The 27,252-nt window shown below is 37.5% G+C and overlaps 1 protein-coding gene across 11 annotated transcripts in view; it reads right to left on the reverse strand.

Annotated features, from left to right (window-relative positions):
• Positions 1 to 27,252, reverse strand: part of MCTP1 (multiple C2 and transmembrane domain containing 1) — a 543,974-nt gene that overhangs the window by 142,979 nt on the left and 373,743 nt on the right. For 9 of the 11 annotated variants that reach the window (XR_009354067.1, XM_059175490.1, XM_059175489.1 and 6 more), the window contains 5 exons: positions 17,236 to 17,338; positions 15,365 to 15,467; positions 14,920 to 15,021; positions 14,464 to 14,538; positions 12,310 to 12,429 (listed from right to left, as the gene is read on the reverse strand). Coding sequence is in view for 10 of the 11 variants with exons in the window: in XM_059175490.1 (XP_059031473.1) it covers positions 12,310 to 12,429; positions 14,464 to 14,538; positions 14,920 to 15,021; positions 15,365 to 15,467; positions 17,236 to 17,338 (503 nt within the window). In the remaining variant the exon portion in view is untranslated. Of the gene's footprint in view, positions 1 to 12,303; positions 12,430 to 14,463; positions 14,539 to 14,919; positions 15,022 to 15,364; positions 15,468 to 17,235; positions 17,339 to 27,252 lie in introns of those variants that run through there. The other 2 variants (XM_059175486.1, XM_059175492.1) reach the window with 2 other exon arrangements.

A 27,252-nucleotide genomic window follows, 5' to 3' on the forward strand; every position in this document is an offset into this window, starting at 1 on the left:
GGCACCCCAAACGGTGTGGCTACAGTATAAATTAATAATCAATAGCCCGGAGAGCTTAAACAATATTTCTGTAAGTTCCTGCTGTCTTGTCCCTAAGGATGAAGGGAATCTGTGATCTAAAAACATGATAAAAATCTGTCCTAGCAACTTCAGTTATAAATAGTGACTGTTTCTTGACAGATCTGAAAATTTATGTGAGGATAAGATGCATTAGGAGTTGGTCCCTTGCCCATTTTACCTCTTCCCGTTCAAGGCCGGACATACCGTCTGGCTTGGACATGGGAACCAAGGGCGTTCAGAACTGGTTTAAGAAGGCTGGGCACAAAATTAATTAAGGCAATAGACCCAATGAGAAGGGCGATGGAAATCAGAGGTAATACTCAGGTACCCTATGTTCTTCCTCACAGAGAAATTATCTTTTCCTCTCTTTTCCGAGCCAACTTCTTGGGAAACAGGGCAGAGGATAAAAATCTGAAAGAAAATAAAAGCCCATGCAGGAGTGAAAAGGAGAGGACGAGGGAGAGCGCGAGAGAGACTTCGGCTGCGGTCTCTACCTCAAGTCCTTAAGCATTTCCATGCGATACACTGCGGCTGTCTGCTGTAACCGGTGAACATTTCTGGCCGTCCAAGAAAATATAACTCGTCCCTTAAAGTAGAGAGAGGAAGAAGAAATAATGGAGTGTCCCATTTCTGACAGTCAAGAGGAAAAGGAGAGAAATGTTCCCACACTGATCTCATTAAGATGACGAGAATAATGAGTGTGAATCTTATGTATGAATCTCCTAGTAGATAGAGGAGGGCATAAATGTATCCCACGTTCACTCTTTTATGATGCCTGATATACTACATTTATTCTCAGCTTCATCTGATACTACTGTTGGGGGCTTCTGTGACAATATTACAGCTTTAACTTCGAGTTTTGCCGCTGAAGTCATCGGAGTCAGTCATTCAACACAGCTTTATTGAGTGTGCATGAAAACGGGGAAGATCTGTTAATGGCAACTGAAATGCATCTCGGGCAGAACTGCCTGGATTTATTTCCTGTCACTGGTTCTAGTAATGGATTAAAAATACTGACAAATGGCATTTTTCAGTTTATAATCTATTTTATTTCCCAGTTCCTTAAACTTAGGTTAAACATTCTACTCAATAAGAAATAGCACCCCAGTATTACCGACCATGCCTAAATATTATTGAATATTTTTGGACAGAGAGGCACACGTTTTTCCAGCCAACACTGACGAGATGGTTTTTCTGGTGATTTATTTCTCTTTCTTCGATTCGGGAGGAGATATTTTCAAACAGTAATTTTAAGTTATATCAGTTTTCAGGACTGATACAAATTCAGAAACACAACATCACTCGCAGAAACCAAACCCGTGCTACGATCGTGTGCAGCATTCAAGCCTAAATGATCCACAGGCCCTTGTATTTCATACAGGGGATTTAATTTGCTCTCTTTACTCCAATAGCCTTAATAGCAATAAATTGGTGCACCAAGCATACAGCACAGAATTTATATAACGAAGGCGGCAACACCCTACAAAATCTAAGGGTATCTCAACATAAGCCCAAATTATTATTTTAGTACTTCTACTGCTTTGTAAAAGGATAGACTATTCCACTAGGTTGCTCAAATATAGCTAGAAAAACTTTGAGTTACAGACTTCTGAAGGACATTTGGAAGGAGAGCAATACGGTGAAGCTGGATCACCAATTTTTCCAGAAAACTTAAAATACGTACACTTTCTTCCTGACATTTATTTAGTCTAATGAACATTTAGGCCATGGACATCTTCATCTTAGCTACCGTTAAATCAATATGAATCAATAGAGATAGTTTAAACTGTTTAAGTAACTCAGGGAAAATATATGTTTGGAACCTGGAAAATATATTCTTAATGAGTCTACATCGACTTTTGGGAATAAGTAGTTTTACTACTTGGAGGCCAAATGACATTACTCGTCTAAAATGTACCCCACTTAGACACAGAGCAAACCCTTCAAGGGTTCTGTATTACCAGACACTCATCTCAGCAGTGGGCTGGAGCGTGATAGTGTGATGTGACCTTGACTAACAGAAAAGTTCATTAAAACATAAGATGCACACTTACTAACCTCAGGAAGAATGCTAAGCAAAGTGCAAGCAAGTTAACTCTTTCCAATAGGCAATGCCAACCCTCTTAGATCCACATACGACTTAACAGGAAATACCAAGGATTAGAAGTCCAATTTCTTACTCTTGGAATTCTACAGGACAATGTCCGACACTTGGCGTTCCTTAATTCAGGACAACTGACACATAAACTTCAGGACAGCGAGGTAGATATTTCTATCTTTCGCTCTTTCTCTTTCTGCCCCTCTTATCTTTTCTTTTTCTTTTTCTTTATTTATTTATTTATTTAAGATTTTATTTATTTATTTGCCAGAAAGAGAGAGCACAAACAGAGGAAATGACAGGCAGAGGGAGAGAAAAGAAGCAGGCTCCCATTGGGCAGAGAGCTGGACCGTCTTATCTTTTCAATGTTGCAGTCTTTGAAACATCCACTCCCAGCCACGGCAGGAGAAGGAGAGTTAGTATCTCAGTAAGTCCCTTCGCATTAGAGCACTTTCATCTCCTTTACTGTAAAATGGTCTCCAAGCTCCCTTCCAACTGTAACATTCTGTGACTTCCTCAGCATCCTCCAAAGCCCATACACTCTTCACCTTTGTAGGCCCCTGTCTTTGCCATGAAGCAGGTGCTCCATGCTGACGTCAAGACGAGGATAGGTGGGTTGCTGGCATCCTGAGCACCAAGCCGTGATGGCACCAAACCTACTTCCTGCATGCAATGGGTCTACTTACAGCTAGAACTCCATCAAGGGATTGATAGGTTTTGTTAGTGGCTCTGTGTCGTTATTTATGACATTGCTCCTGTGGAGAAATGTCTTCTAAAGTCTAAGCAAGTGTCTTAGAAAGCAGACTTTTATATCTTATTTGAAGGTCAGGACACTATTGGAAAAATATTTAGTTTTAACTACACAGAAATAGATTTAAGACTTAGGGGTAGGAGTCTCATATACTGAGAATTAAAAAAAAGAAAAGAAAAGAAAAGAAAAGAAAAGAAATAGGACACTGCCGGAGAAGCTAGTAGAACCTAGGTTACAGGTTTCCTTTATAAACACCAGCCTCCTGGCTGAGCCACCCTAGACGCTCTTACCATGAAAAATCAAACTATTTTAAATAATTTAAACACAACCACAAAAATGTCCAATATTGCCACCTGGCCAAGAAAAGAGAATGCTGGTATCTGAACTTCCACATTTATAAATTAATTTTCTCTGAGTAGCAGCCACCACTTTACTAATATTACTCCAAAATGTAACACCTCCTTCATACAACCTCAGTATATTAAGTTGTGGATAATTAATGGACTACTTTTAACACTGTCGATCTATTATTTTATTTAAAAAGTTTTTTTGAAGATTTTATTTATTTATTTGAGAGAGAGGGCACGAGCAGGGGAGAGGCAAACGGAGAGGGCAAAAGCAGGATCCCCACTGAGCAGGGAGCCTGATTCAGGACTTGATCCCAGGACCCTGAAATCATGACCTGGGTTGAAGGCAGACGCTTAACTGACGGAGCCACCCAGGCGCCCAACAATCTATTATTTTAAGTTAAATCTAAAAGATTTATTTAACTGACTAAGGAAAGTAATATTTACTTCACCAACGTTTTATGACAAAACTGAATGATAGACTTCTTTTTTCAAACATGTAAGCATTGCCTGAAGTCTGCTTGGCAAGAAATGTATAGAATGCTAACAATGGAAAGTACCCTAGAATAATTTGTGCAGAGCTAAGTGGAACATAAAACATCATATATTTATATATTGTTGATAAATTGTAATAGTAAAAGTTTTTTGATTCCAATGGGGAATTAGACAACTTGACATGCAAAATAGCCAGTAAAATCTGTATCTTCACTGTTTTAAATGACTTTCCTATTCCTCAACCTTCTTCCTTCCCTTCCAATGAAGATCTAATAGGTAATCAAGCCTAACGAAGTATGCTTTTATATCTCTGATATAATGATATTCATTTAAGAATATAAAGATTATCTACTAGTCATAAATACAGTGCAATGTATAGATAAAACCCATCAAACCCTCATAATGATGGAGGTTATATTACTTAGGCGAGAATTAATGTTCACCCCACTTCTCCATTTCAGTGAACCGCAACAATACACCTTTGGAATTGGTATAGAGAAGAAAACTCTCATATGGGTTTTCTTAAGGGAAAGATGCAATTCGTTAATCTCTATAAAGCCAAACAAAATCCTTTCTTCAATTGGACTCTAATGTAGTCAATAAGTTTGTGTAGAGATCACAAATTATCTTTCTCTAGCCTGATTACCTATGGGAATAATTCCTATTGCATGCAAACTACAGAAAATTCAAACTAGACTTCACTACCAAAAGCACAAAAATAAAACATAGTTAACCTCACATTAAACCTCATTTACAAGCATGCATTCTCAGTGAGGGGACAATATGGTACCCAGGGGGACAAAAATTGGTTCATAGGGGAGAATTTTAAAAAAATTAGGTACTACAATGACTTGTGACCTTCCAAAACCCAACATTCCCTGAGAAAATCTTATTCCTTAGCATTTATTTTCTCTCATTTAACAAAAATTTTCCTCTTAAGGGGTTGAATATGGGGGGAGGGGAAACCCACTGAGAAATACTGACTTAAGATAAAATAAAAACCAAGTTTTATCTCTAACATTTCTTTTGCATTCTTAAAATCAAGGTTGCCTTTCATTTTCACCCAAATATCTACTGACACTTCAATATAATTTCCATCTTTTCTTGCTTGTTAGCTTTGCCCTGATTTTCTCTTCATTACGTCCTGTTGAGCCTATAGCTGATGACTGGCGTGAACATGAGAATTGGTTACTCCTTCATCTTTCCTCTTACTGATTGCTGATGTTTCCCCTTGCTGAGTGTTGGACCTCTGTAGTCATAGCAAAGGAGAAGGCACAATGTGGAGTCGTAACTCCCAGAACTGTTAATGGCAAGTCTGGCTACTAGGTGTATAACCAATTCTGACTGTAACAGTCAACGTCATAAAATGAGGGCAAGAGAAGGAGCCACAACAACAACAACGACAACAACAACAACAAAAGCAACCAGAAACAACTTTCTTAACAACATTTCAGGTTGGCTTCTCCCTTGGCAAATTAACTCTTTTTTCTTTTTTAAACATTTTTATTAACATAGGCCAATTAATTCTTAATACATTCATAATTCTAAGGTATATCTTCATGACTGGTCAAAATAGAAAAATGGAACCAAAGAAAGCATTCTACACCTATTTCTTAATATTTACCTGATACAAGGGGGCATGAAAATATGTGCAGAGTAAACGTACTGACAGAAGTATTTTAATGACCCCATTTCTGTGAAAATTTACAATCTTTCAGAGGAGTTATTACTTACTTTATAAAATCTTAGTGAAATAAATTATATAATTATCTCCTTCATTTAAATGTTTTTCTTTGCAAAAACACTTTACATGATAATATTTCACAACACAACGTGGCTTGCTCTTTTGTCACAAACAATTTAAAATTGAAGCCGGAAGGTAGAAAACTCTTCAGAGGACAAAAACACTGGTTTAGGAATCTGAGGACAGACCATGATTTCATTGTTTTATAATTTTTGATCCTTAAGTTAACTCAGTTATAAAATCTGGACCAAGCTGCATATTTGTAAAGGTTCTTATTAAGATCTGAGGCTGAAAATACCTCAGAAGTAATGTTTGTGGCGAAGTGGGTCAACAGCCAGGAGGAGACCACACTGAGCTCCTGGTGTCCCTGACTACCCCAGCGTTCGTTACACAAACCGTGATGATTCACCAGAAGGCTAATTCCTGATTTCAGTAAGGTATCACAGTTATGTTCGTGATATCTGCAGTTTATGTTTGATTATAAAATAGTGCAATAGCACTCCACTTGAGCAAAAGTGAAATAGTTTTAATTTTCCCCAAACCATCCATAGAAGAATATGTCCCAGATGACAGCATTTTACTACTTCTTACCTTCTGGGGCAAAAGAAGGAGACTAGAGATAAGAGAAAATGTGTGTGTGGCATGCTGTAAGAATTACATTCTTCTCTTTGTAAACAGACAATGAAATTTCAAAGGAATAAGCTTTTCAGAGAGTAGTGGACTCTGTGTCTTAGGTGATTATCTCCCTCCAAAGATAGGGAGGCCATTTTGCTGACATCTATGAAAACAGACAACAAAAAAAGGGTGTTGGCACCATTTAGAAAGAATGATGCACTGATTTGAGGAGGTGCTGCCTTTGTAGATGGAACAGCTCAAATATGAAACAAAAAACTACACATTTAAATAGACCTATCAACTAAGCTAGAGCATCACTCCTCAAGAAGGATGAGAGAAATCTAGTCAAAATGTTTCGTTCCATTAATACCTGATTTTCTACATTTCCTAAGATTCGAGGTTGATGTTTAGCTAACTGTGATCAATCCTAAAACTCAACCCACTTCTAAATTGTGGTTCTTGAGGGGCTTTTATGCAATTGCCAAAATTTATATGCAGTGCTTTGTGAAAGGTACCATGTAAGAAAACCCAATTTTGTATAAGCCAATGCTTGAAATTTTTTTTTTTTTTGAAAATTTCTTTTCTTCCTTGGAATTCAGATAAATTTTGGGGAAAGATGTAGAGTTTGAGTATCATCTTAATGTGTCAGTATATCCATATGAACTGGACACACAATCTGTTTACTGAAAAGGAAATTGTGGTACTGAAGTCTTTAAGTTTCAATAGTCTTTGACCCTGTAGAAGGAATTTTAGGTCATTTTGGAGGTATACAATCTTGTAAATCAGCAAAATTCCAAATAGGCTTCCTTCTTTCTTCACACATTCGTAAAGGAAATGTTTAATGTACCTTTAAGCTTCGTATAATTAGACGGGAAGTATTGTTTAGTAAACTTAATAAGTGTTTTCAGAGGAAAGCATAAATGAAGAAGGGCGGACAAAAGGAGTCTGATTTACATAATTTTAGGAAAATGAGAGAATGCAAGGATAGGACCATGAGTTATAGATCATTTTGCTTTAGTGCTTGTTTCTTTGATTTTCGAGGGTCCTTCTGTTTTTGTTGTTGCAGGGAAAATAACAACAATTATGCCTGGAACATTTCCAATTTTTCTGCTTAGCACTAAAAAAATAATTGTAGCAACAACAACAACAAAGGCTTCTATAAAAATCATTTGAAAACTGCCACAGACTCGGAGTGTAATTTTGTTGGTGTGGTATTACTGGTGTCTCTTAAAAGAGGAAAACAGAAATTTCTGTTGGAATCTTAAAGTTACCTTCCCTATGTCCAGTACAGTACAATACCCCCCCACACTGCTTACTAACATGAATGCTGAGACTCCAACTACATGCCGATGTAGTTAAGCAACATCCCCTTTTTTAGTCCTTGAACGTGAAGGCCACTGAAAATGTCCTTATTGTTTGTAATAACTTTTAGAAAAATCCATATGTTGTTTGATAGCAGCAGGCTTTCTCCACAGAAAATACTCGATACGGTATCCTCGCGAGCCTATTGTCCTCAGATCGTTGTATTATATTCCCAATGCCTGTGCAAGTTCAGTTCTTCCTCCCTTGCTGATGTTTCCTCCATTTTTTTTTTTTTAAATCATTTGGCTACACAGAGCTGCCTCATGTCATTCCTTGCATACATCATCTCTGTTTTTTTCTCTTTTCCTGAATAATGGCCCAGCTTTTCTGAGAGTAGCTGTTGTCCCGAGTGTGATCCTTTACTAAAATGGGGATTGAATGAAGGTGAAACACAAATTATCTGGAAGCAAAGGAAAACCAGGCGTTTTGAAAGGGACCCAGAAAGGAACGAGTAATGAACCAGAGTGGCCTGGATGAATTGCTGGAAAGGGAATTCTCAGTTTTGACACAAAAGGAACACCGGGATACCAAGGCAAACCCAGGTGGGGGGAGAGGCTCCGTAGGAAGCCTGCCTCATGGGCTGGTCAGTAGAGAGGGTGGAAAGCCAGTAGCCTTCCAGATATGAACAGAAACAAATGTATTTTATGAGTAACAGTTAGGCATTCAAACATGCCCGTTCTGGAACACAAGGTTCTCTGAGGGGTTGACATCCCTTCATAATTCATGTTCATTGTTTCTCTAAGTAAAATATGTGTCTCCCCGTAGTTATTCTGTTAGGAATTGTACTTTAAAGGCAAGGGGACATTTTTGATAATGCACATCTTAAACTTTTCATTAAACTACCAAATTTAAATTCTACCTTTTTGTGCACTCTGACATTTTTGTCTGGCATTTTCATTAATTTTGCGACATACATAAATGTAGCTGAAATGTTAACTGATCAATACTTTGTCTCTCTCATGTAGCACTAGCGTTCCATTCCCTAAGGACCACACAGCAGAACAGAAATTAAATGTGTAAAATATCAAATGTTACTGTTAAACACAGCGGCACTCACTGTACAACGACAGAAAAGGCTAAAACAATTCCAAATGGACAGATGGTACCACAAATTATCTACAATCACATTTAAAGATTAAAGTTTGTCCTGTAAAATAATTCTCTGACACACACTGAAGTGTGTCCTTTTACTGATAGCTCAGTTGTCCAATTATTTTTGTGCTCATTACAGTGAGAAATGACAGTACTGAAGAGAAAGAGAGTGTGCACTCTGTTTTTTTTTCTGCGTTGCACCCACTGACATCCACGAGAACACAAATGTCTGGTCAAGAGCCTGATGAAAATTAGACCCAATTTAGAAGACATTTCCACATCTACAATAGATGATTCCGAAAGATGAGCGGGGCCTTCCGCGCCACGCATGTCTGTGTGTGCTCTTAGGCATACAATATTCATAGTAAAATTTAAAAACCTAATTCACAGCACACAATAACAAGGACATTCCCAGGAACATGCTCGCCTCTATTTATCTCTCACCTCCCAGGCCGACTGCAGCTTCTAATCTCGGCGGCCGGCTCTGCCTCTTCCCCAGAACACATAGGCAGTGCCAGAGAGGCTGGAGCAGTGTTAACCCTGCATTTCTTAACGCTTTCCACTTTAATGGACACGGGGACCAAAAAAAAAAATGATTGTTTTTCCATTTTGATTTCATTATTCTACATTTATTTTTGGATAGAAAATTAGCAAAGAAAAAGAAAAACGAAACGGGGGAAAAAAAGGCACTTAAACATTATAAAGTTTACTGATCTGGGCCTAAAACCAAGCCACATAATGGTACAAATGCGTGTGCTCCGTGAAGCAGCTGCATTTATGAAAAAGTGGGCCAAGTGGAACCAATATTATAATAATAGACCCGAGATCCATCAACAGGGAATGATGGGAACAATATGTTTGTAACAATGGGGTGCTGCTTATACTCTTCTCTTAATGGAAAGCAGTTCTTTTCAATAAACTGGCCTAAAAAGGCTCCGGTTATGCAATGAGATCTTTGAAACATTTCATTTTTAAATACATCATTTCATATCTGTAAGAAGCAGCAAAATCCTACAACAGTTTTTTTTTTTTTTTTCCCTGAATTGTTATGATACTTAGATTACAAGGTGTATATTTTAAAAGCTCCTTTGGAGAGAAAATAATATCTGTTATGTGCTTTGGTCAAGGTTCTTTTCTGTGCCTCAGTTTTTTCCTCTGTATATCGGGAAAATAATAGTATCTCTCTTATAATTAGGTTAGTAGGGAATATTAGATTCATTTATGCATGAAAAGCACTTTCATGTTTTAGCGTCTCTAGAACAATTTCCTGGCACATAAATGCTCAGCAAGTATGAGTTGTTGTTGTTATTATATAGAGGATTATTATATTATATAGATTACATATATATTTGTTGTTATATATATAACATATTATTATATGTTAGTTGTTATTATATAGAGGATTGTATTACTACATATGAGTTGTTTTATATATGACACATATAACATATCTAGCATATATAACATATTATTGTATATGAGTTGTTATTATATAGAGGATTATTATATTATTATTTAGAGGATTCAATTCATTATAATTTAATTGAAGGTCTAGGGAAAATTGCTGTAGAGCATTAATCTGTGCCTATCATCATTTAATAACCAGCTCTACTAGAGCAAAGCCTTATCATTCAAGAAGACTTTCTCCACTTTAGAAAAAATTTTCAGACCCATCGCTGGTTACTGGCTGGCCTACTGATTCAGATAGCCATTTATATTGGGAGCCTGCCAAGTGCTAGATACTCTGCAGGTGATACTGGAGTACCAGGGTGAAAAAGGCAGTTCCCCTTTCTCATGGAATGCCCAGCTCAGGTCTAGATAAACGCAGTCCAGTTCTGCCATTCGTGATTCCAATCACATTCAGTAGAGCCTGATTCGGTGCTCCTACTCAATGAAACTGTTAATACTACCGTTTCTTCTCGAAAGTACTCTTACTGCACATTCACATGCAGCTTGTGAGGCGTCTTTTCTCACTGCCAGTCTCTGCAGGCCCCTTTCCTACCTTCGCGCTGGCCTCCCCTTCTCTTTCGCAAGCATCTTGCGTTCAGTTTGTGTTTTGTACGACCAAGGCTGTTGATAGATGATATTATCATCTTCCCTCCCCGGTGAACTTTGATTTCCTTACTGTGAAACCACTCAGGTATTATCAGATAACTGGACCGAAGTTTCTCGGACTTTCAGTGTCTGATTTTTTTTTTTTTTTAATCAGAAGAAAATCGGGGGAAAATGTCTGCCATCTTGAATTCATTTCAAGTGACCTCGAGAAGCCAGAGGGAGTTTATGAAGACTTACACAACACACTGTCATATTAGAGCATTTGAAATGAATGTTCCTGAACAAATGACATAATTACAGAGATTTCTCTGTTTTCAAATTTTGCCAACTGTTGTGGGGAATGACTTTGGAAAGAGTGAATCAAAGATGGCATCAGGGCATTTTCAGGAGACTATTACTGCGTCTGTTACAAGGCCCCATGGAACCTGGAAGTAATGGCATAAAATACGCACAGAAACTCAGTATCATTTTTCTCCATTAACATCAAGGTGCCCCTATGATAGTGAAAAATCATAATAAAGTTTTCTTAACTGTACTTCAATGTATTTATTTTATGAAGGCACGAAATAAAAGAATATTGAAAGAGGCAGATTTTCTTTTCTAAATCTTAATGATGGCCGTCGCTTTCTTTAAAGAGACAACACCATGTCTATGGGAGAATGGCTGCCTAACTTTCTGGTAACTTACAACACAAAGGGACATGCTCACTCTTTGTTCCATGTGCTCAGACATTAATGAAAGTCCCATACAAGGCCCGAGAAGGAGGACAGACCTCAGAGTGCTAAACAGATGTGCATACGCTCATTTGAATGGTAATACTAAAATGTTGATTTGTTACTATAATTAAGGCCCCATAATAAAGTCATATTCTGCTAACCTGGAAACTGTAAGAGAGCATAAGGTACTCATATTCTAACAAATATGACAATAAAAGAAAGGATTTCAAAAGAAGGACTCCACTTAAACTTCAGACTGAAATCCTGAATAAGCAAAACTCATGTGAGAGCAGAAAATCCCAGCTAAAGCTTAGAGGAAAGTATTTTCTCAGATTTTTGAGCTCTGCAAGTTGGTCCTATCAGCAGTTTTTAAATAACCAAAGTAAAAGGCCACAAGATGAGCATTGTTAGAGGACTATTTGGATCTATCAAATTCTCACTTGTGCCTTTTTAAAAACTGAAAATCTCAGAAACAATAAAACGTCTCTTAAATAGGTCACATCCACTTCCAATTGACTCACGTAAATTTACATTACCAACCAACATCCTACTGCCAACGATTTTCCTATGTTGAGGAAAAAAAAATCTGTAGAACAATAAAATTAAAATGAGGGTGGTCAAGATTATTAATTTTTTTTTTTAACACGAAGGACTTTTCTTGGCTCTGTTATTGGGATTTGGAATTATGCAATATGTAAAATTTTCCTTTTTAACTGTCACGGAGAAAAGTATATATTGGCTGAGATATCTTGCCTTCCGGAAGTATGGCGGGGGAGGGGGGGATGTGTATTCTTGGACTCGGACCTTGAACGATCCATCAGGTTCCTGCCCACGGCAAATCTGTCCAGTCAAGTCTTAAAATAGGAGTTTTAAAATGGCCACATGCACATAACTGTTACTATAGCCACAGAAACATGCAGCTATGATTACTGAATTTAATGAATAACAATGTAAGTAATAAAGAATTATCATACCACAAAAGCAGCGAGGCTCCTTGGGGGTGAGTCCCAGTCAAAGCAACTATTAATGAAGTACGCAGCGTTTACGAGCACCATGACACAGCGCTTCATTCTGATAAAGTTTCTTAGTAGCAGCTGTAAGGAAGATGAAAAGATTATCAAAATTTGCAAGACCAAAAACCATCAGATATGGTACAAAATTCTTCAAGCTTAGTGTGATTTAAAAAGGATTCAGAAAGTTAATAAAGTTGTAAGAGTGTACCAAACAATTTGGCTCACGAGCTAAAGGAATAGAAGTATGTCTGGAGAGAGTAGAAAGAACTGAATTATAGGAGCAATTTCTTAGCGAAATATGTTTTCTTTAAATAATATTATTATGTGGGTTGGGCTACCTTTGTTCAAAAGGAAAAAAAAAACTTCTGATAGATTAAAAACATTTATATACTGTGAACCTTTAATACATTTTCTAACTCTTCAATCTCATTGTGATTTTAAGATTCTTTAAATGCTTTTTAACTTCAAGGTATTTCATAGTGAAATGATAACGGGAAATGTTTTAATTTCACATCTGGAGAAAAACCTGTCAAGTATTGCTTTATTACAGAAAACAAAATTTTCACCATTTTTGTAAGAATATCCCTTATTTATTATCAGTTTTTCAGTCTCTGTCTCTTGGTCTGTTCCTCAGACTCTCTTTCTTCCTCTCTCTCTTTCCACAATAAATTTAACCTATATTTTGTCATTGCTTTTTCATAATTTTGGAATTAGAAAAAATTTTATGGTATCCAATTGCTTTACAAAATCTTTCATTAAAAAAGTACATGAGAACTGATAGCATCTAAATCCAACATTTAAAACAGGACGTGACTACAACTATAAAAAGAATAGCCCCTATACTAGATGATGGTACAAAAAATGATCTACAGTTCTGTTAATAATTAGAATATTATGTCTGCAGGTTAATAATTTTCTAATGCCAAATACACTTCAATACTGGTGTGGTATTTTAAAGAAGTAGTTATGTAAAGCCTCCTGAGGTCATTTGGAAAAAATACTTATATGTGTGTGTATAAATATAGATGCATGGACAGGCATACCAGTTTTAACAAGTTGTTAAAATTGAAATTCTTTCACGAAAAGAGTCACCCTATTGTTCCCTTCTTTGCTTCCTCCCCTGATCACCTTCCTTTTAGAACTACTTTTATTACTTTTATCTATAATTGTGAAAAAAATGTAATCTGTATTTCTATTTAGATAGATATTACATTTGTAATTCATGCACTGTCTTTAAACAACCAAAGATCCCACTGTTTATGGTGAATTGATTAGATTAAAAACAAAACTAATTTTAGTCTTCTAATAGCACAGAAAATTGTTAAATATTTTAACACACACAAATGAGTTCTGTAAACTTTATAACCATAGCAAAAACATTCTATTTTAGCTGCGTTAATTGGAAGTAAACATCTTTTTAAGGAGGTAGCTTAGCACCCTTTCTTAACTTGATATCAAACCTAATTTAAATCTCAGTCTAATTACGAGATATAGAACCTTACTTAAAATGTCGTCATGACAGAAAAATCAGATGTGCTGATTTTCCATTTTCTTAGCTGAAAGTGCCAATAAAAGTTCACTTCTAAAAGTCCATAGTCCAAATCTAATTAACAGGAAGGTTTCCCTTAAAAGATGGAGCCCCCTCTCTTGTGGATTAGAGGGAAGAGCATTACCCAGGGCTCGATTTACACACACCTGCATCATACCTGTGGGTGGTCTGGACATTTATTTGAACCTCAGCCTTTGGTGTTCTCATTTACACATTCCATGGCAATCAGACAGTATTTTATGTTCAAAATGATCATTCTTTGGCTAATGCATGAATACATATCCATTCTACGCAACGCCTACAGTATCCCCTCTCCATTCTGACCACCCCCATCCAATTTATTAGTATGGTATTGTCCTTGTTTGATCTCTTACGGAAAGGAAGGGAAGAGAGAGAGAAAGAAAAAAGAAAAGAAAAGAAAGAAAGAGCCATTTCCCATAAGTAGATGATCAAAACCCCCTAGTCTTCCCCCCTCCACACTTCCAAAGTTTATTGGAATTTACCTAGATGTTTTTACAGATATAATCAGGTCTTCCCAGAGGGATTAATCTTGCCTTGCTTTTTACCTGTTTAGAGAGTCTGTTTTCCTCTTCAATGTACTTCTGTTCTTTGGGTATTAATGTTCGTAAGCTGGCTTTCACCTATACATCAACATATGTGTCTGTTATGGATTCATATATTACAAATGTTTACAAGTTTTTTCACGCAGTTCAATTTGCAATAATTTCTAAAGTTTCAAAGTCCTGGCTGCTGTGCTCATAAAATATAAATGTATACAGTGGCACATGCACGCGCTTCCATTTCTTACGCCGGCAGGCAGCGGCCGCGGCACAGCCGCAGTGGCAGCCGCCAACTATAACAGAAAGTGTGGCTGTGCCAGCCAGTGGCAGAAGCGTATTCTCCAGGATACATCAAGGTTTAGAGAAAATGAGGAATGACAGAAATTCTCTACAAATCAGGAACAAAAGCTTTCATGAAACTGAACTCTTTAGCAGTACAAAAAAGCCAAAGTTAAGACTTACAGCATTAAAAATCACATCTATTTCAAGATAGATGACCCCCTTTGTTGGCCCTGTCAGCTGCTTGTTTTTCAAGACGTAGGCTTTCTGTTCACCATTTTGAATCTGCGGGAAAAGGACATGACAGCCGTCTGTCTCGCGGTCTCTACTGAATACACTCCCTCGGTGACCTTTGACCCCCAGCTGCTGAAACTGACAGAGAACCCAAAACAACTGTGGCAATTCTGACAAGTACCTGTTCATTACCAGGATCAAGTCTGTCAGGAAAAATTAACTATCATGGGATTCAACATGGCCGTGAATTGAGTATGTTAAAATTTTTAGTGTTCTTATTACAGACCTTGGTTGAGAAATGACAGATACAGAGCTGAGGGTTTTTTTTTTTTTTTTTTTTTTTTTCCTTGAGCAAAAGCAACACAGAGCAGTGTGTCAGGTGAATAAAACTTACAGACAGCAATGGTATAGCAACTTTGCCCAGAAAGTCAGCACTTCGATCCCGATCTTCATCATAAACTGTCACTTCAAGAACTGAATGGATATCTTTAATGTTGCTGCATAATAAATATATGTAAGAAGAAAAGACTTCATCAGTGGGGGACAAGAACAAAAATGCTTTTGAAAATTTAGATGGCTCCAGCTGATTTTGTGCGTATGTGTTTTTATGTATGCTATTTGCATATACACATATACAAGGTAGCTTGGTATCTGACAGAATTTCCCATAATGCACCTTTGTAGACTACAGTGATGGTTCTATTATCTGGAACTTTGAACACTTTTGTAATTTCAAGTTATAATTTTTTAATGAAATATAATTTTCCATCTGGATGGGCACAGAATTAGTGTAAAAAAAAATCAATGAGTAGCACTGACGTTTTTGAGACTTTTCCCTCTCATTATTATCACAATAATTCCTACCTCCTCTTAACCCCCTGTAAAACTCCACCAAATTTGATATCAGCAAGAGTCACAGTGTATTTCATACAATTTTTGTTGTTGTTGTTTGTAATAGTAGGACATCTACCTTGTTTACAGTTCTTACCAAAACATTGACTTATTTCTGGTAGATTTATGGTAAAAATTAACCAATACAGAAAACAAAATGGAGAAAATGTAACATTGATAGCTATTGTACCACCCCAGGGTTTAGAAATTAAATAGTGTCCCATTATGTTCCAAAGACAACGTATGTTAATAAACAACTGTGTGAGCTCTTCATTTTTGTTTCTGGAAAAATAAACCCCAATTGCTGGCAGCATTTATTCTTTGATCAAACTGTTTACCAAGAAAACATGAATTAAGACAAAACAAAAAAAATGAATATATTCATTACTGAAAGACTGCAACCACATGTGAGAAGAGGCTTTATCGGGGCACAATCAATTAATGGCTTTGATAATAATCAAACCTATTCATTCAATTATGCATTCCAGAGAAAAACACTCTCAACAACCTTCTTAGGAGTGCAAGTCTCCTGACCAGGCTTTCATCTCTTATAAAAATGTGGAATTCCTTAAAGATAAATTGGTCAGATAATTAAATCTGATTAGTTACTCACTCTTAAGCAGAGACATTATAAGACATTAATGAGGAATTTAGCAGTTTTCATATACAAAAAAATAAAACTATGTTAGAAAACTTTTAAGAAGGACTCTGTTTGGAGAGTTTTCCTTTGTTCAGGGTTCATTTCTAAAGCCCAGTTTAAAACACACACACACACACACACACACTCTCTCTCTCTCTCTCTCTGAATTTAGGAGATACTATGGTGTAGAACAGCAGCTTTTATAGTGTGTGGTCAAAGATTTATAAACTTTTTTAAAACAAAAGGAAAATTAACCCGAATGGTGTTCTGATAACTAGGACAATACTTAATATTCTTATTGTACCAAAATGCAACAAAGCAAAACCAAAGCATCTCTGAATTCGAGACTGGATTGTTTGCTGATTTGAGCAATGAAACAAATAGAGCTTTGTCCTCCCTGGTGTCAATGCGGTTGGGGAGAATTTCAATAGAAAGTATAAAAGGAAGAAGCGGTATGGCAATTCAGTTAATGGGAGCAAAATCCTTCGTCAAACCATACAAAAATCGCAGCTTAAAAAAACAAAACAAAACTGTGAAAACAAAGAAAAATGGCATACTCTTTCCCCAGGTCTCACTGTCAGAAAGGTATTACAATTGTGATATTTGCTGTTGCTAGCAGAGGCAGGCCAGATGCAGAGCTGCTCATCAGTTAAGAATAAACACACACACAAATATCTCAAAAATAAATATTATTAGCTCCATTTTTGCAAGAAGCTCAAGGTAATGATTACTTACAAAGTGAAGATTTTGTTCCACTCGGGATTGAGATTTTTGTAGACGGTATGTGTCAGCAGCCTATCATTGTTCAGCTCAACTACACAAAATGGGTCACTTTTACCTACAAGAGATTGAGGGGGAACATTTTTAGTATAAATCACACCCAGAGTTCACGGTGTCATGATCATGGTCACATCGCTTTCCTGAAAATTTTTATGAAAAACGAAAAGTAACGTGCAATTTAAAAAATTTAAACATCAAAATAGCGTTAAAGGAGGGCATTAACAATAGGTATAATTCACAGCAAATTAGAACCTAAAAAAAAGGAGGAGAGAGGAAATTATACAGCTGATATTTCAATTTGTATGTTTTTTTTTTTTACAAAAAGAGAAATAATTATTATGAGAGAAAATAGGATGCATGTCCATCCCTCACTCAGTTTTTCTTCAGTGCTATAAAGATCATTTAAAAGGGTCAACCCCTTCACTTCTATGCATATATTTTCCAACTCCGCCGACACATTATAACTCTTAACAGAAATTTCTTAACAAGTTTATGTTGCAAAAACTGCTATGTTACGGAATGACACCACTGTAAGGTGACTTTAAATTCCCTCCTAAAATATCTCCAGCATCACAAGAAGGTAAATTAGACACTCGGAGGCAGAAAAAATTCTGCCATTTGAAACTTAACCTCAACAGCCAATCTGCATGTTAAACAGCAATATATTTTTTTTTTGTCCACTGAGAGTAAAGAATTCGAAAGTTATCATCTGTTTACAGTGAATCTGTTCTGCCATAATCAAATCTTGTCCATTCAGCAATTATATTTTGTGATACCCTCAATATTTTGTAATGTCATGTCTTGTATTATAAGAACCCCATAAAGTCAGAAGCTCTATGGGGGCAGCATTAATGATATTAGTGCAGCATGTAATTTGTTTGATACCTTATACAAATGACAATGAAATCAATATTTAGACAAAGCTGTCCAGAGGTCATATCTTTTAAACTACAATATTGATTTAGACTACATACGAGGTTAATGTGCATATTATTAACTTTAATGATAAAGAATAATTGTTTTAAATGCATTGTGAGTTGTAGTCACAGTAGTTTACACTTCTACGAAAGCTTAAATATCATTGAAGATTTTCAATTAAATTTTAATAGGAAGGAATCCATTAGCTATCAGCAACAGAGAAGCCACATATTCCCACACAGCAGTGTATTTACTTTCCATGTTGCAATTCTTAAAATGAGCCGTACAAACTTTGACTCACCTTTAATCTAATTTATTAGTTATATAATAAAAAAAAAAAGGGAGTAAATATATGTGTGTTTGTTCAGGCGTCTCATATACCCCAGGATGCTTGCATAATTTAGCAATATGGTAGTCTTCTCAATTTTTGGTCTTGGGAACAATTTTGAGTAAAGAATAGAGAATTGAAAGTCTTTGGGGTCTGTTGACATTTTTATTTCTGTCTTCAGATCTGCATTATCCACTCCCCCCTTTTTTTTTTTAACTCATACACACATATACACCATGGACAACAGAACTCATAAAGAACAGTTTGTTCGTTAAAACACAATGCAAAAGGCTTTATTTGCTACATCAAGAATTTTACATTGTCTTCCACAGAATTCAGGTACAAACATGAAAAGTAGATTCAAACAATTTTGAAAACCTTACTTATTCTTCAGGTCCATATTAAGTCTTTTCACCTAGCTTTGTACTGAGTGATATGCATACCATAAGAAAGAGGACACACACCACCACATCAAATAATTTATAAAAGGGTTAGAGAGATAAAACATATCTATCTCTGATGTTCAAAGAGAAAATTAAAGCCATATTTAATAGAAATTCGTGTCAAAAACATCACTATTCTGTCATCACCTTAGATAGAACTTTAGAGTAAGTGATTAGTGTTGGTAACTTTTATTTAAAAGACAAGGGGAACATTCACACTCTTCCTGGGACCTCCTTTTAATTTTTCTCATATATGTGTACATTCATGTAAATCTTAATTTAGTAAAACAAAACAAAACAAAACAAAAACCAACTATAAAATGATAGCACTTCTGAGCATTTCTGTTTCCTCATTTTCACTTGCTTTAACTTCAATTACTATTGTATTTCAATAGACTTGGTTTTACTTGCCCTCAAGTGATCAGCAATGTGTAACAGACTCAATCAAAACTGTCCCAATTCTTCACTAGCAAAACAAAAGAACAAACTCCAGAGACTAATATCTAGTGGGAAAGCATTTTACTTTATTTTTATTGCCCAGCATGGAGCCCAATACGGGGCTTGAACTCGTGACTGTGAGATCGAGACCGGAGCTGAGATCAAGAGTCGGGCACCTAACCAACTGAGCCACTCACATGCCCTGAAAAAAATTTTACTTAAAACTTCTACCAGCAGAGGATGAAAAACTTTACTTGATTTTTTTCTTCCTATACACAATTGTGTAAGACTTTCAACCACATGGAAAGTCTCTTAAATCACCAGTTTCTTTATTATTCTATCTATATTTGCTGACAAAAAATCTGGAGTCTTAAAGAAATGAAGACACTGAAGCCCTAGAGACAATGCCACACCCATCAAAAATAGTGTGAGCACCTTCTGAGACCAATTCTCAGTCATTTTGCTACATTAAATTCCAGGGGCATTCCATCATTGGCAAAAATATTCTCTTACATGTACCTGCTTTTAACTTGAAATGGGTAAGCAAGGTAATTTTTAAGAGATCATATTCGACTCTGTACCAAATGTAATGTTACTTAGCATTTTAAAAGAAAGAGAGACTTTTACTTAGACCAAACTACCATTTAACATAGTTATAATAAAATATATTTAAATGTGGGGTGCCTGGGTGGCTCAGTCGGTGAAGTGTTAACTCTTGACTCTTGATTTCAGCTTAGGTCATGATCTCGGGGTCCTGAGATTAAGCTCTGCCTTGGGCTCTGCACTTGGCGTGGAATCTCCTTGAGATTTTCTCTCTCCCTCTCCCTCTCTCTTTGTCCCTCCCTGCACTCTCTAATCTAAATCTAAACATAATATCTATATGTATATGTGTGTGTGTGTGTGTGTGTGCGTGTGTGTATGTGTGTGTGTGTATTTAAATATAAGGCACCAGGCAAGACCTTTCCCAATAACTGTGTCATAGTAGGTAGTAGGGCACACACATGGGAAGAGTTGGCTAATGTTTTGACCACAGACTCATTCACTCAACAAGTAATTATTACTTACCATGTACCAGACAGTGTTCTATGTGTTGAGGAGACAGAAGTACATAAAACAACAATAATGAAAAGCCTGGCCTCATGCTGTTTACCTTGTGGAAAAAGACAAGGAATACACACATTTTATGGTATTTTAGAAGGTGATAAGTACTATAGAGAAAAATATAGGAATGGCGATGAGGAGTGCTGCTATGTTTGTGCAATTTTTATTTATTTATTTATTTTCTTTTTAAAGATTTTTTTAAATTTATTTGACAGAGAGAGATCACAAGTAGGCAGAGAGGCGGGCAGAGAGAGAGAGGAGGAAGCAGGCTCCCCGCCGAGCAGAGAGCCCGATGCGGGACTCAATCCCGGGAACTCGAGATCATGACCTGAGCTGAAGGAAGCGGCTTAACCCACTGAGCCAACCAGGTGCCCTGTTTGTGCAATTTTTAAAAGAAACGTCAGAGAAGGTCTCACTGAAGAAGTGCTATATGGGCAAAGACATAAAAAAAGACAAGGGAACGAGCTCTGGGCTACCTAGAACAACAAGTCATGGAAAAGTCAGAGAAATGACTGTGCCTGATATGTCTGGGAATATCCAAAAAGCCAGATCGACTGAAGGAATGAATTGGGGCAAGGGGAAGAGTATTGGGTGAGGTATGGGGTGGGTGGCAGGTCTCTGTAGGATTGGCTTTCTCTCCAAGTGCTAGGAGAAGCTTTGGGGCTGAGGTGTGACATGACCTGAGGGCTGCTATTTGGAGAATAAGGTGGAGAGAAGCCATTGGAGAAGGCAGAGTGGGAAGAATTAGGAGGATATTACGACAATCCAGGTGATGGAAAGTGCTTAGATTCTGAATATACTCTGAAGGTAGAACCAACAGGGTTTGAAGATGCCAATAGTGAATGATCTCTTATGCCTGATACTGTTATTTGCTAATAGAAAAACAATTTTTTGAGCTTCACCAAGTCATTCTTTTTTCCCCCCCGAGGACAAGAAACATTCAAGCTTTCTCTAGAATCTGACAAAGAGGAAAATTTACGTCAGGAGAGAGCAGCCAATTTTGTATTTAATTTCTATTCATCTTTTCCTTCTAAAAAGTTATGTTTTTACAGTTATCAGTAATGGATGCCAACATCAGGTCTTTACACACTATGTTATTTTCGACTCATTTAGAAAGTATCCTTCTGCCACTCCACGATTCAAGCGTAATTAAAAATTAACAGCAATTTCAACCAAAATAGTAGTAAATGTACAATATCAAATTCTATAAACTTACCACTAAAAAGCATTCACCATAGTTTTATTTTAAAAAAGTGGCTACACATAGTTAATGTGCTTATCTGGCTTGCTAAATGATGCTTTAAATGACTGGCTTTTCAGTTCCTACATTTTGCAGCCTTGATTACGTGCCACTTAAACAACCAAAAACAATCACAGAAATACCAGGGATGGGCCTAACCATTAATTACCTCCTTAATTATTCCTTCCTTTCATCCTTTTATCATTCTAGTTAGACCCATGATATGCTGCTATGCTTTCCGAGAGGGTATCTGAGGAGTGGGACTGACGACTGGATGCAGTGTTGATGTCTACCAAGTACTCCGTGTTCTGCAAAGCTCTAGAGTGAGGCAAAGCTGCTCCCGGTGATGATTTTACTCGATACTGCATGGGCAGAAGTGCAAGGAATTAAGGCAGCACCCCACGTTTCTGATACTACTTGGCTCTTTAAAGAGCCTAAATGTATGGGAACAGATTATATAATCTCTCGTCTCCCTCTTAGTCATTCTTGTCCTAAGACCAAAGCTGACCTGTGGGTACCAACTGGCTTTCCCTTAACTTTCACCGTTTGGGCTAAGAGGTGCCTAGCCATCTCTCTTGTGGTGCAGGAAAATGATTTGGGTTTGGATACGAGATATAATTTGCAACGGTGCTTGGGGTGCTTGGTAAGGATCAGAGCAGCGACGCTGATTGCGGTAACTGCCATGACAGCTAAAGGAGTCTCAGCCTTGCTTGAGAACATTGCCATTTTCCATGTTGACCATTTTCTAGAAAGAAATATGAATACTTCTGAAGCGTTCATGATTTATGGAATGCCTGCTCCTCTCACCCTGGAATTATAAGTGTGATTAAGACATAGTGCAGCACTAAAGGCACACACAGTGTAGTGGGCACGATAAGCATGTAAATACAATTATAATGCAGGACTGCAAGTGCCGTGGTCAAGGGTGCGACGGGAACAATGAGAACGACGCACATCATTCTCTCGCTCTATAACAAGAAGGGAAAATGAGGCGAAGACTTTTCCTCAGTGGAGGAGAGGACTCTGGCGATCTATGGGGATTACACATCTCTTTCGCCAACAGTTTTAGAGGAGAAGGACGATTATCTAAAAAGAAGATGTTACAATTTATCATAAGAAATATTTAGCTTAGGGGCGCCTGGGTGGCTCAGTGGGTTAAGCCTCTGCCTTCAGCTCAGGTCATGATCTCAGGGTCCTGGGATCGAGCCCCACATCGGGCTCTCTGCTCAGCAGGGGGCCTGCTTCCTCCTCTCTCTCTCTCTGCCTGCCTCTCTGCCTGCTTGTGATCTCTCTCTCTCTCTCTGTGTCAAATGAATAATGAATAAAATCTTTTTTAAAAAAGAAATATTTAGCTTAAATTTGGGACTCTATAACACAGCATCTTGGATATACCTTATGGAGTGATGATGAAATAGATACTTTAAAATATGAGGACAGGACTAATGCTCATTTATCCATAATCTAGTTAAATACTAGGGGCTATTTATTCTCCCTATGGGTTTTTATAGGGGAAAAATTCTCTCACGGGCTTTAAAATTAGAGATTCTTCTATCTGAACTTAAAAGTAAATCTATAATAAGTTTTAAAGCATATACTCTAACACCTAAATTCTTGTGGCGAAAAGCCATTCCAGTAAAAACAGAGGTCAGAATCATCTCCGATGGACATCTTTGCTGGGCGTCTTCAAAGCAGCACTGAGGAATGAATGGGATACGCTGACTGGCTAATTCTCTCTCACTCTTAGCCCTTGCTCTTTGAGGTCACAACACTGACACATTTATAAAGAACTGTAGGAAAGTCTGCACCACCCCTGCTTGCTTGTTACCTGTTATGTGGGCAAGTGGACAGCTTCAGTTTGTGCAAACTACTGGTTTGAGCATTAAAGTCACTCAAAAGATACTGAATGATATTCTTGCTCCCGGAATAGAAAGTTAATCCTGATCCATCAGTGGTGGGCTTTGTCCGGGGTCATTTCGCTGCTGACAAGCAGCACACTTTGCTGGATGAGATGTGTTATAGAAATGTGTGGGCAGGGGGATACCCAGTGACCACCTCTTTGTTGTCCTGTCTCTGAAAACACAGAGGCTTTCAAAAGCATGGAAAGCAATTCATATCCATCGGGGCCTTTTATTTAGGGCCTACCTTGCACAAATTAAGCCCCTTGGTTTAATTTCCTCAGGTGTCACAGTTTGAAATGGCCATACTTTAATCTTTTTTTTTTTTTTTTAATTATAATCGAGATTGCCATCTGTCCTTTCCACAAACTGGAATTTCAATCATAACATACAACAATGTTGTACGTAGATGAGGGAATTCCACAGGGTCCACCAAAACAAAAAGCCACGGACGTTGGCTATATCTTCCGATCCTTCCCTTATCACTAGAGATGGGGTTTGCCCTTTGCTTTTTTCATCAACTGACCTAAACATATTTTAAACATCTGACTGGTACAAACACATTAACTGACACTCCTCACTAGTTTCCCACTGGATCTGATTCTGGGACTGAGTAATAATAACTGGGGTTTCCTCTTCCCCCTCAATCATGTGTTAGGATACCTTGTGGCAGGAAAATCAACCCCCTAGAGTTGTGGCTCTCAGCCCATTAGACCCAATACAGCCTTTCTCATATTGAAGATTTTGTAATGCCTTCCTGTTTTGAAATAAAACTGAGTCAATCATGACTTTGGAATTTCATATAATGTCTTCATGCCATAATAAAGGAGAACTACATCAAAAGTTGCTTACAATAAAATCATATGTTCATTTATTCAACAAATTATTTATTTTTTTTTAAAGATTTTATTTATTTATTTGACAGAGAGAGATCACAAGTAGGCAGAGAGGCAGGCAGAGAGAGAGGAGGAAGCAGGCTCCCTGCTGAGCAGAGAGCCCGATGCGGGACTCGATCCCAGGACCCTAAGACCATGACCGGAGCCGAAGGCAGCGGCTTAACCCACTGAGCCACCCAGGCGCCCCTATTCAACAAATTATTTATGGAGTGCTGCTCTATGCCAGACTATGTAAACAAAAAAGGAAAGGTCCGTGCTCTCTTAGATTCTATTTGTAGTGGGGAGGGAGAAAAAAGGGGACTAAGTATTGAACACAATTATATTGTATGTTGGGGACTGATATGTGTTAACAAAAACTAGAGAAAAATAGTGCAGGATAAGGGGTTTGAAGAATGTGGGGGAGAGGCATCGTTTATAAATGTAATTAGAGTGGTTGGAGTACAGGCCTCATTGAGAAGGCGAGATGTGAGCAAATACCCGAAGGAAGTGAAGGAATAGACAAATGGATATCTGGAAAAGTATCCCAGGCATCGGCTCAGGTCGCGATCCCAGGGTCCTGGGATTGAGCGCTGCATCAGGCTCCCTGGTCAGCAGGAAGCCTGCTCCCTCTCTCCCTGTGTCTCTCTGTGTCATATAAATAAATAAATCTTTAAAAAAAGAAAAAAAGTATCCCAGGCAGAGGGGAGAGCTAGAGCAAAGGCCCGGTGTGCTCAGGGACCCTGCTAGTGTGGGGCACAGTGGGCATAGGGAACAATGGTGGAACATCAGAGAAGCAATGGGGAAACAGATCATGATTTACATGGCTTGTGGAGGCGATCTTAAGGTCTTTGGAGTTTACCATGTAAAATGGCAGCCATTTGCAGGCTCGAGTCAATAATACGTATTTCAGAATGCAGTCTAGGCTCAGAGAATCCATGAAATAGATTCAAAACCGCTATCTATGTCTATGTTTAATCCTGCAGGACGTGGGACAATTTTCACTATTGAAGATTGTCTAATACTTTGCGGACATTTAGCGTCCTTGTTTCACTCCCACTGGATTCCAGTAGCATTCCCCCCAAACGGTGTGGCAGCTAGATTCTTCCACAAAACTTTAAAAATGCTCATGAGGGCAATACTGCCTTTTCCAAATGAAGATCATGGCCCTACAGCAACAGTTCTTAAACATTTTCATCTTTAGGAACTCTTAAAAATTGTTGAGGACGAGCGCCTGGGTGGGTTAAGTGTGTTAAGCCGCTGCCTTCGGCTCAGGTCATGATCCCAGGGTCCTGGGATCGAGCCCCGCATCGGGCTCTGTGCTCAGCAGGGAGCCTGCTTTCCCCTCTGTCTCTGCCTGCCTCTCTGCCCACTTGTGATCTCTGTCAAATAAATAAATAAAATACTAAAAAAATTTTTTTGAGGACATCAAAAAGCTTTCGTCTATATAAATTATATCTATCAGTTTACCATTTTATTAATTAAAAATGAGAGCATGTAAAACCTTCATTCATTTGAAAATGACATAATAAATCCATGACATGATAACATCAGAGCCATCCAATATATAGCCTTTGAAAATTTTCATTGTACATTCATGAAAGAACAAGAGTGAGAAAAGAAAATAATGTCCTAGGATTATTATGAAAATAGCTTTGACTTTAAAAGATCCTTGAAAGGTTTTTGGGGATCCCTGGAAGCTCCTGGGCCACACTTCAAGAACCGCAACTAAGAGTAATGGGAATGAAGCACAATGTAAATATGAATTTATTTCCCTTGGGACGAGATGCAAAAGAATATTTATAGTATTGTGTGTAACAAGATGCGTTCTTAAGTCCTAAAATTGAACCATCTTGGTATCTGCTGCAAAGCTTGAAATTTATGAGAGAAGAGCAAGAAATAAAATGAAACAGGTAAGAAACTGGAAAAGAAAGAAAAGGGAGACTATGGAATCTATGAAATGAGAAGAAGCTATGAAAAATTTATGTCCAAGCTTTTAAGCGTTTAGATAAATTATGGTAAAAACATTTAAGGATTTTATTTCAGCTAATATTTAATATGAGAACTATATGCAAGCAACTTAATTATAAGATTGGAAGCACAAAAGTAATTTGTCCGAAATAGAAGTATAAATATTTATTCTAAACTCCTCTGTTTTTGAGAGTTCTCATAGATACTTTGGGACCTACAGTAAATATATATTCAATTAGACTTCCCACAGAAAAGCACGAGGTTTCAGATAACCTTCTTTATAAGTAAATTAATTAGCTGGAGAGATCCTTTGCAGTAGAATAAAATTCTTTAGATTGAAAATATTAAGTACTCTATTAGGTGATTAAACCTTTCTTTAAAAAATATTTTTAGGCAATAAAACTGAAAATTGTCATCTGTCAAGCCTTTGTCTTTAAAATACCTTTGTCTTTTTATCTCTCTTCTACAAAATATCTACTCATTCAAGAGTTTTTAATTCATCTTGCCACCTACTGGGGGATCTCTAATTCTGAGGGTTGGGAGAAAAGTCCAGAGGCCAAGTTCAAAAGCTGGTCTAGGGCTCAACTCCTCTCTGCTACCAGGTAGTCTCACAGGCTCTGGTTTAAACCAACAGGGCCAGCGATGGGGAAATTGCCACCTCTACGGGTCTAGTCTGATATGTTTTTTGGCAATTATAATTTTGGGGAAGTGCTTCTTTACACAGCACATAAAATTATGTCTCTGTAACTTGTACCGATTTAAGGAT

This window comes from Mustela lutreola, chromosome 5 (genome assembly GCF_030435805.1).
Source record: "Mustela lutreola isolate mMusLut2 chromosome 5, mMusLut2.pri, whole genome shotgun sequence".
NCBI lineage: Eukaryota > Metazoa > Chordata > Mammalia > Carnivora > Mustelidae > Mustela > Mustela lutreola.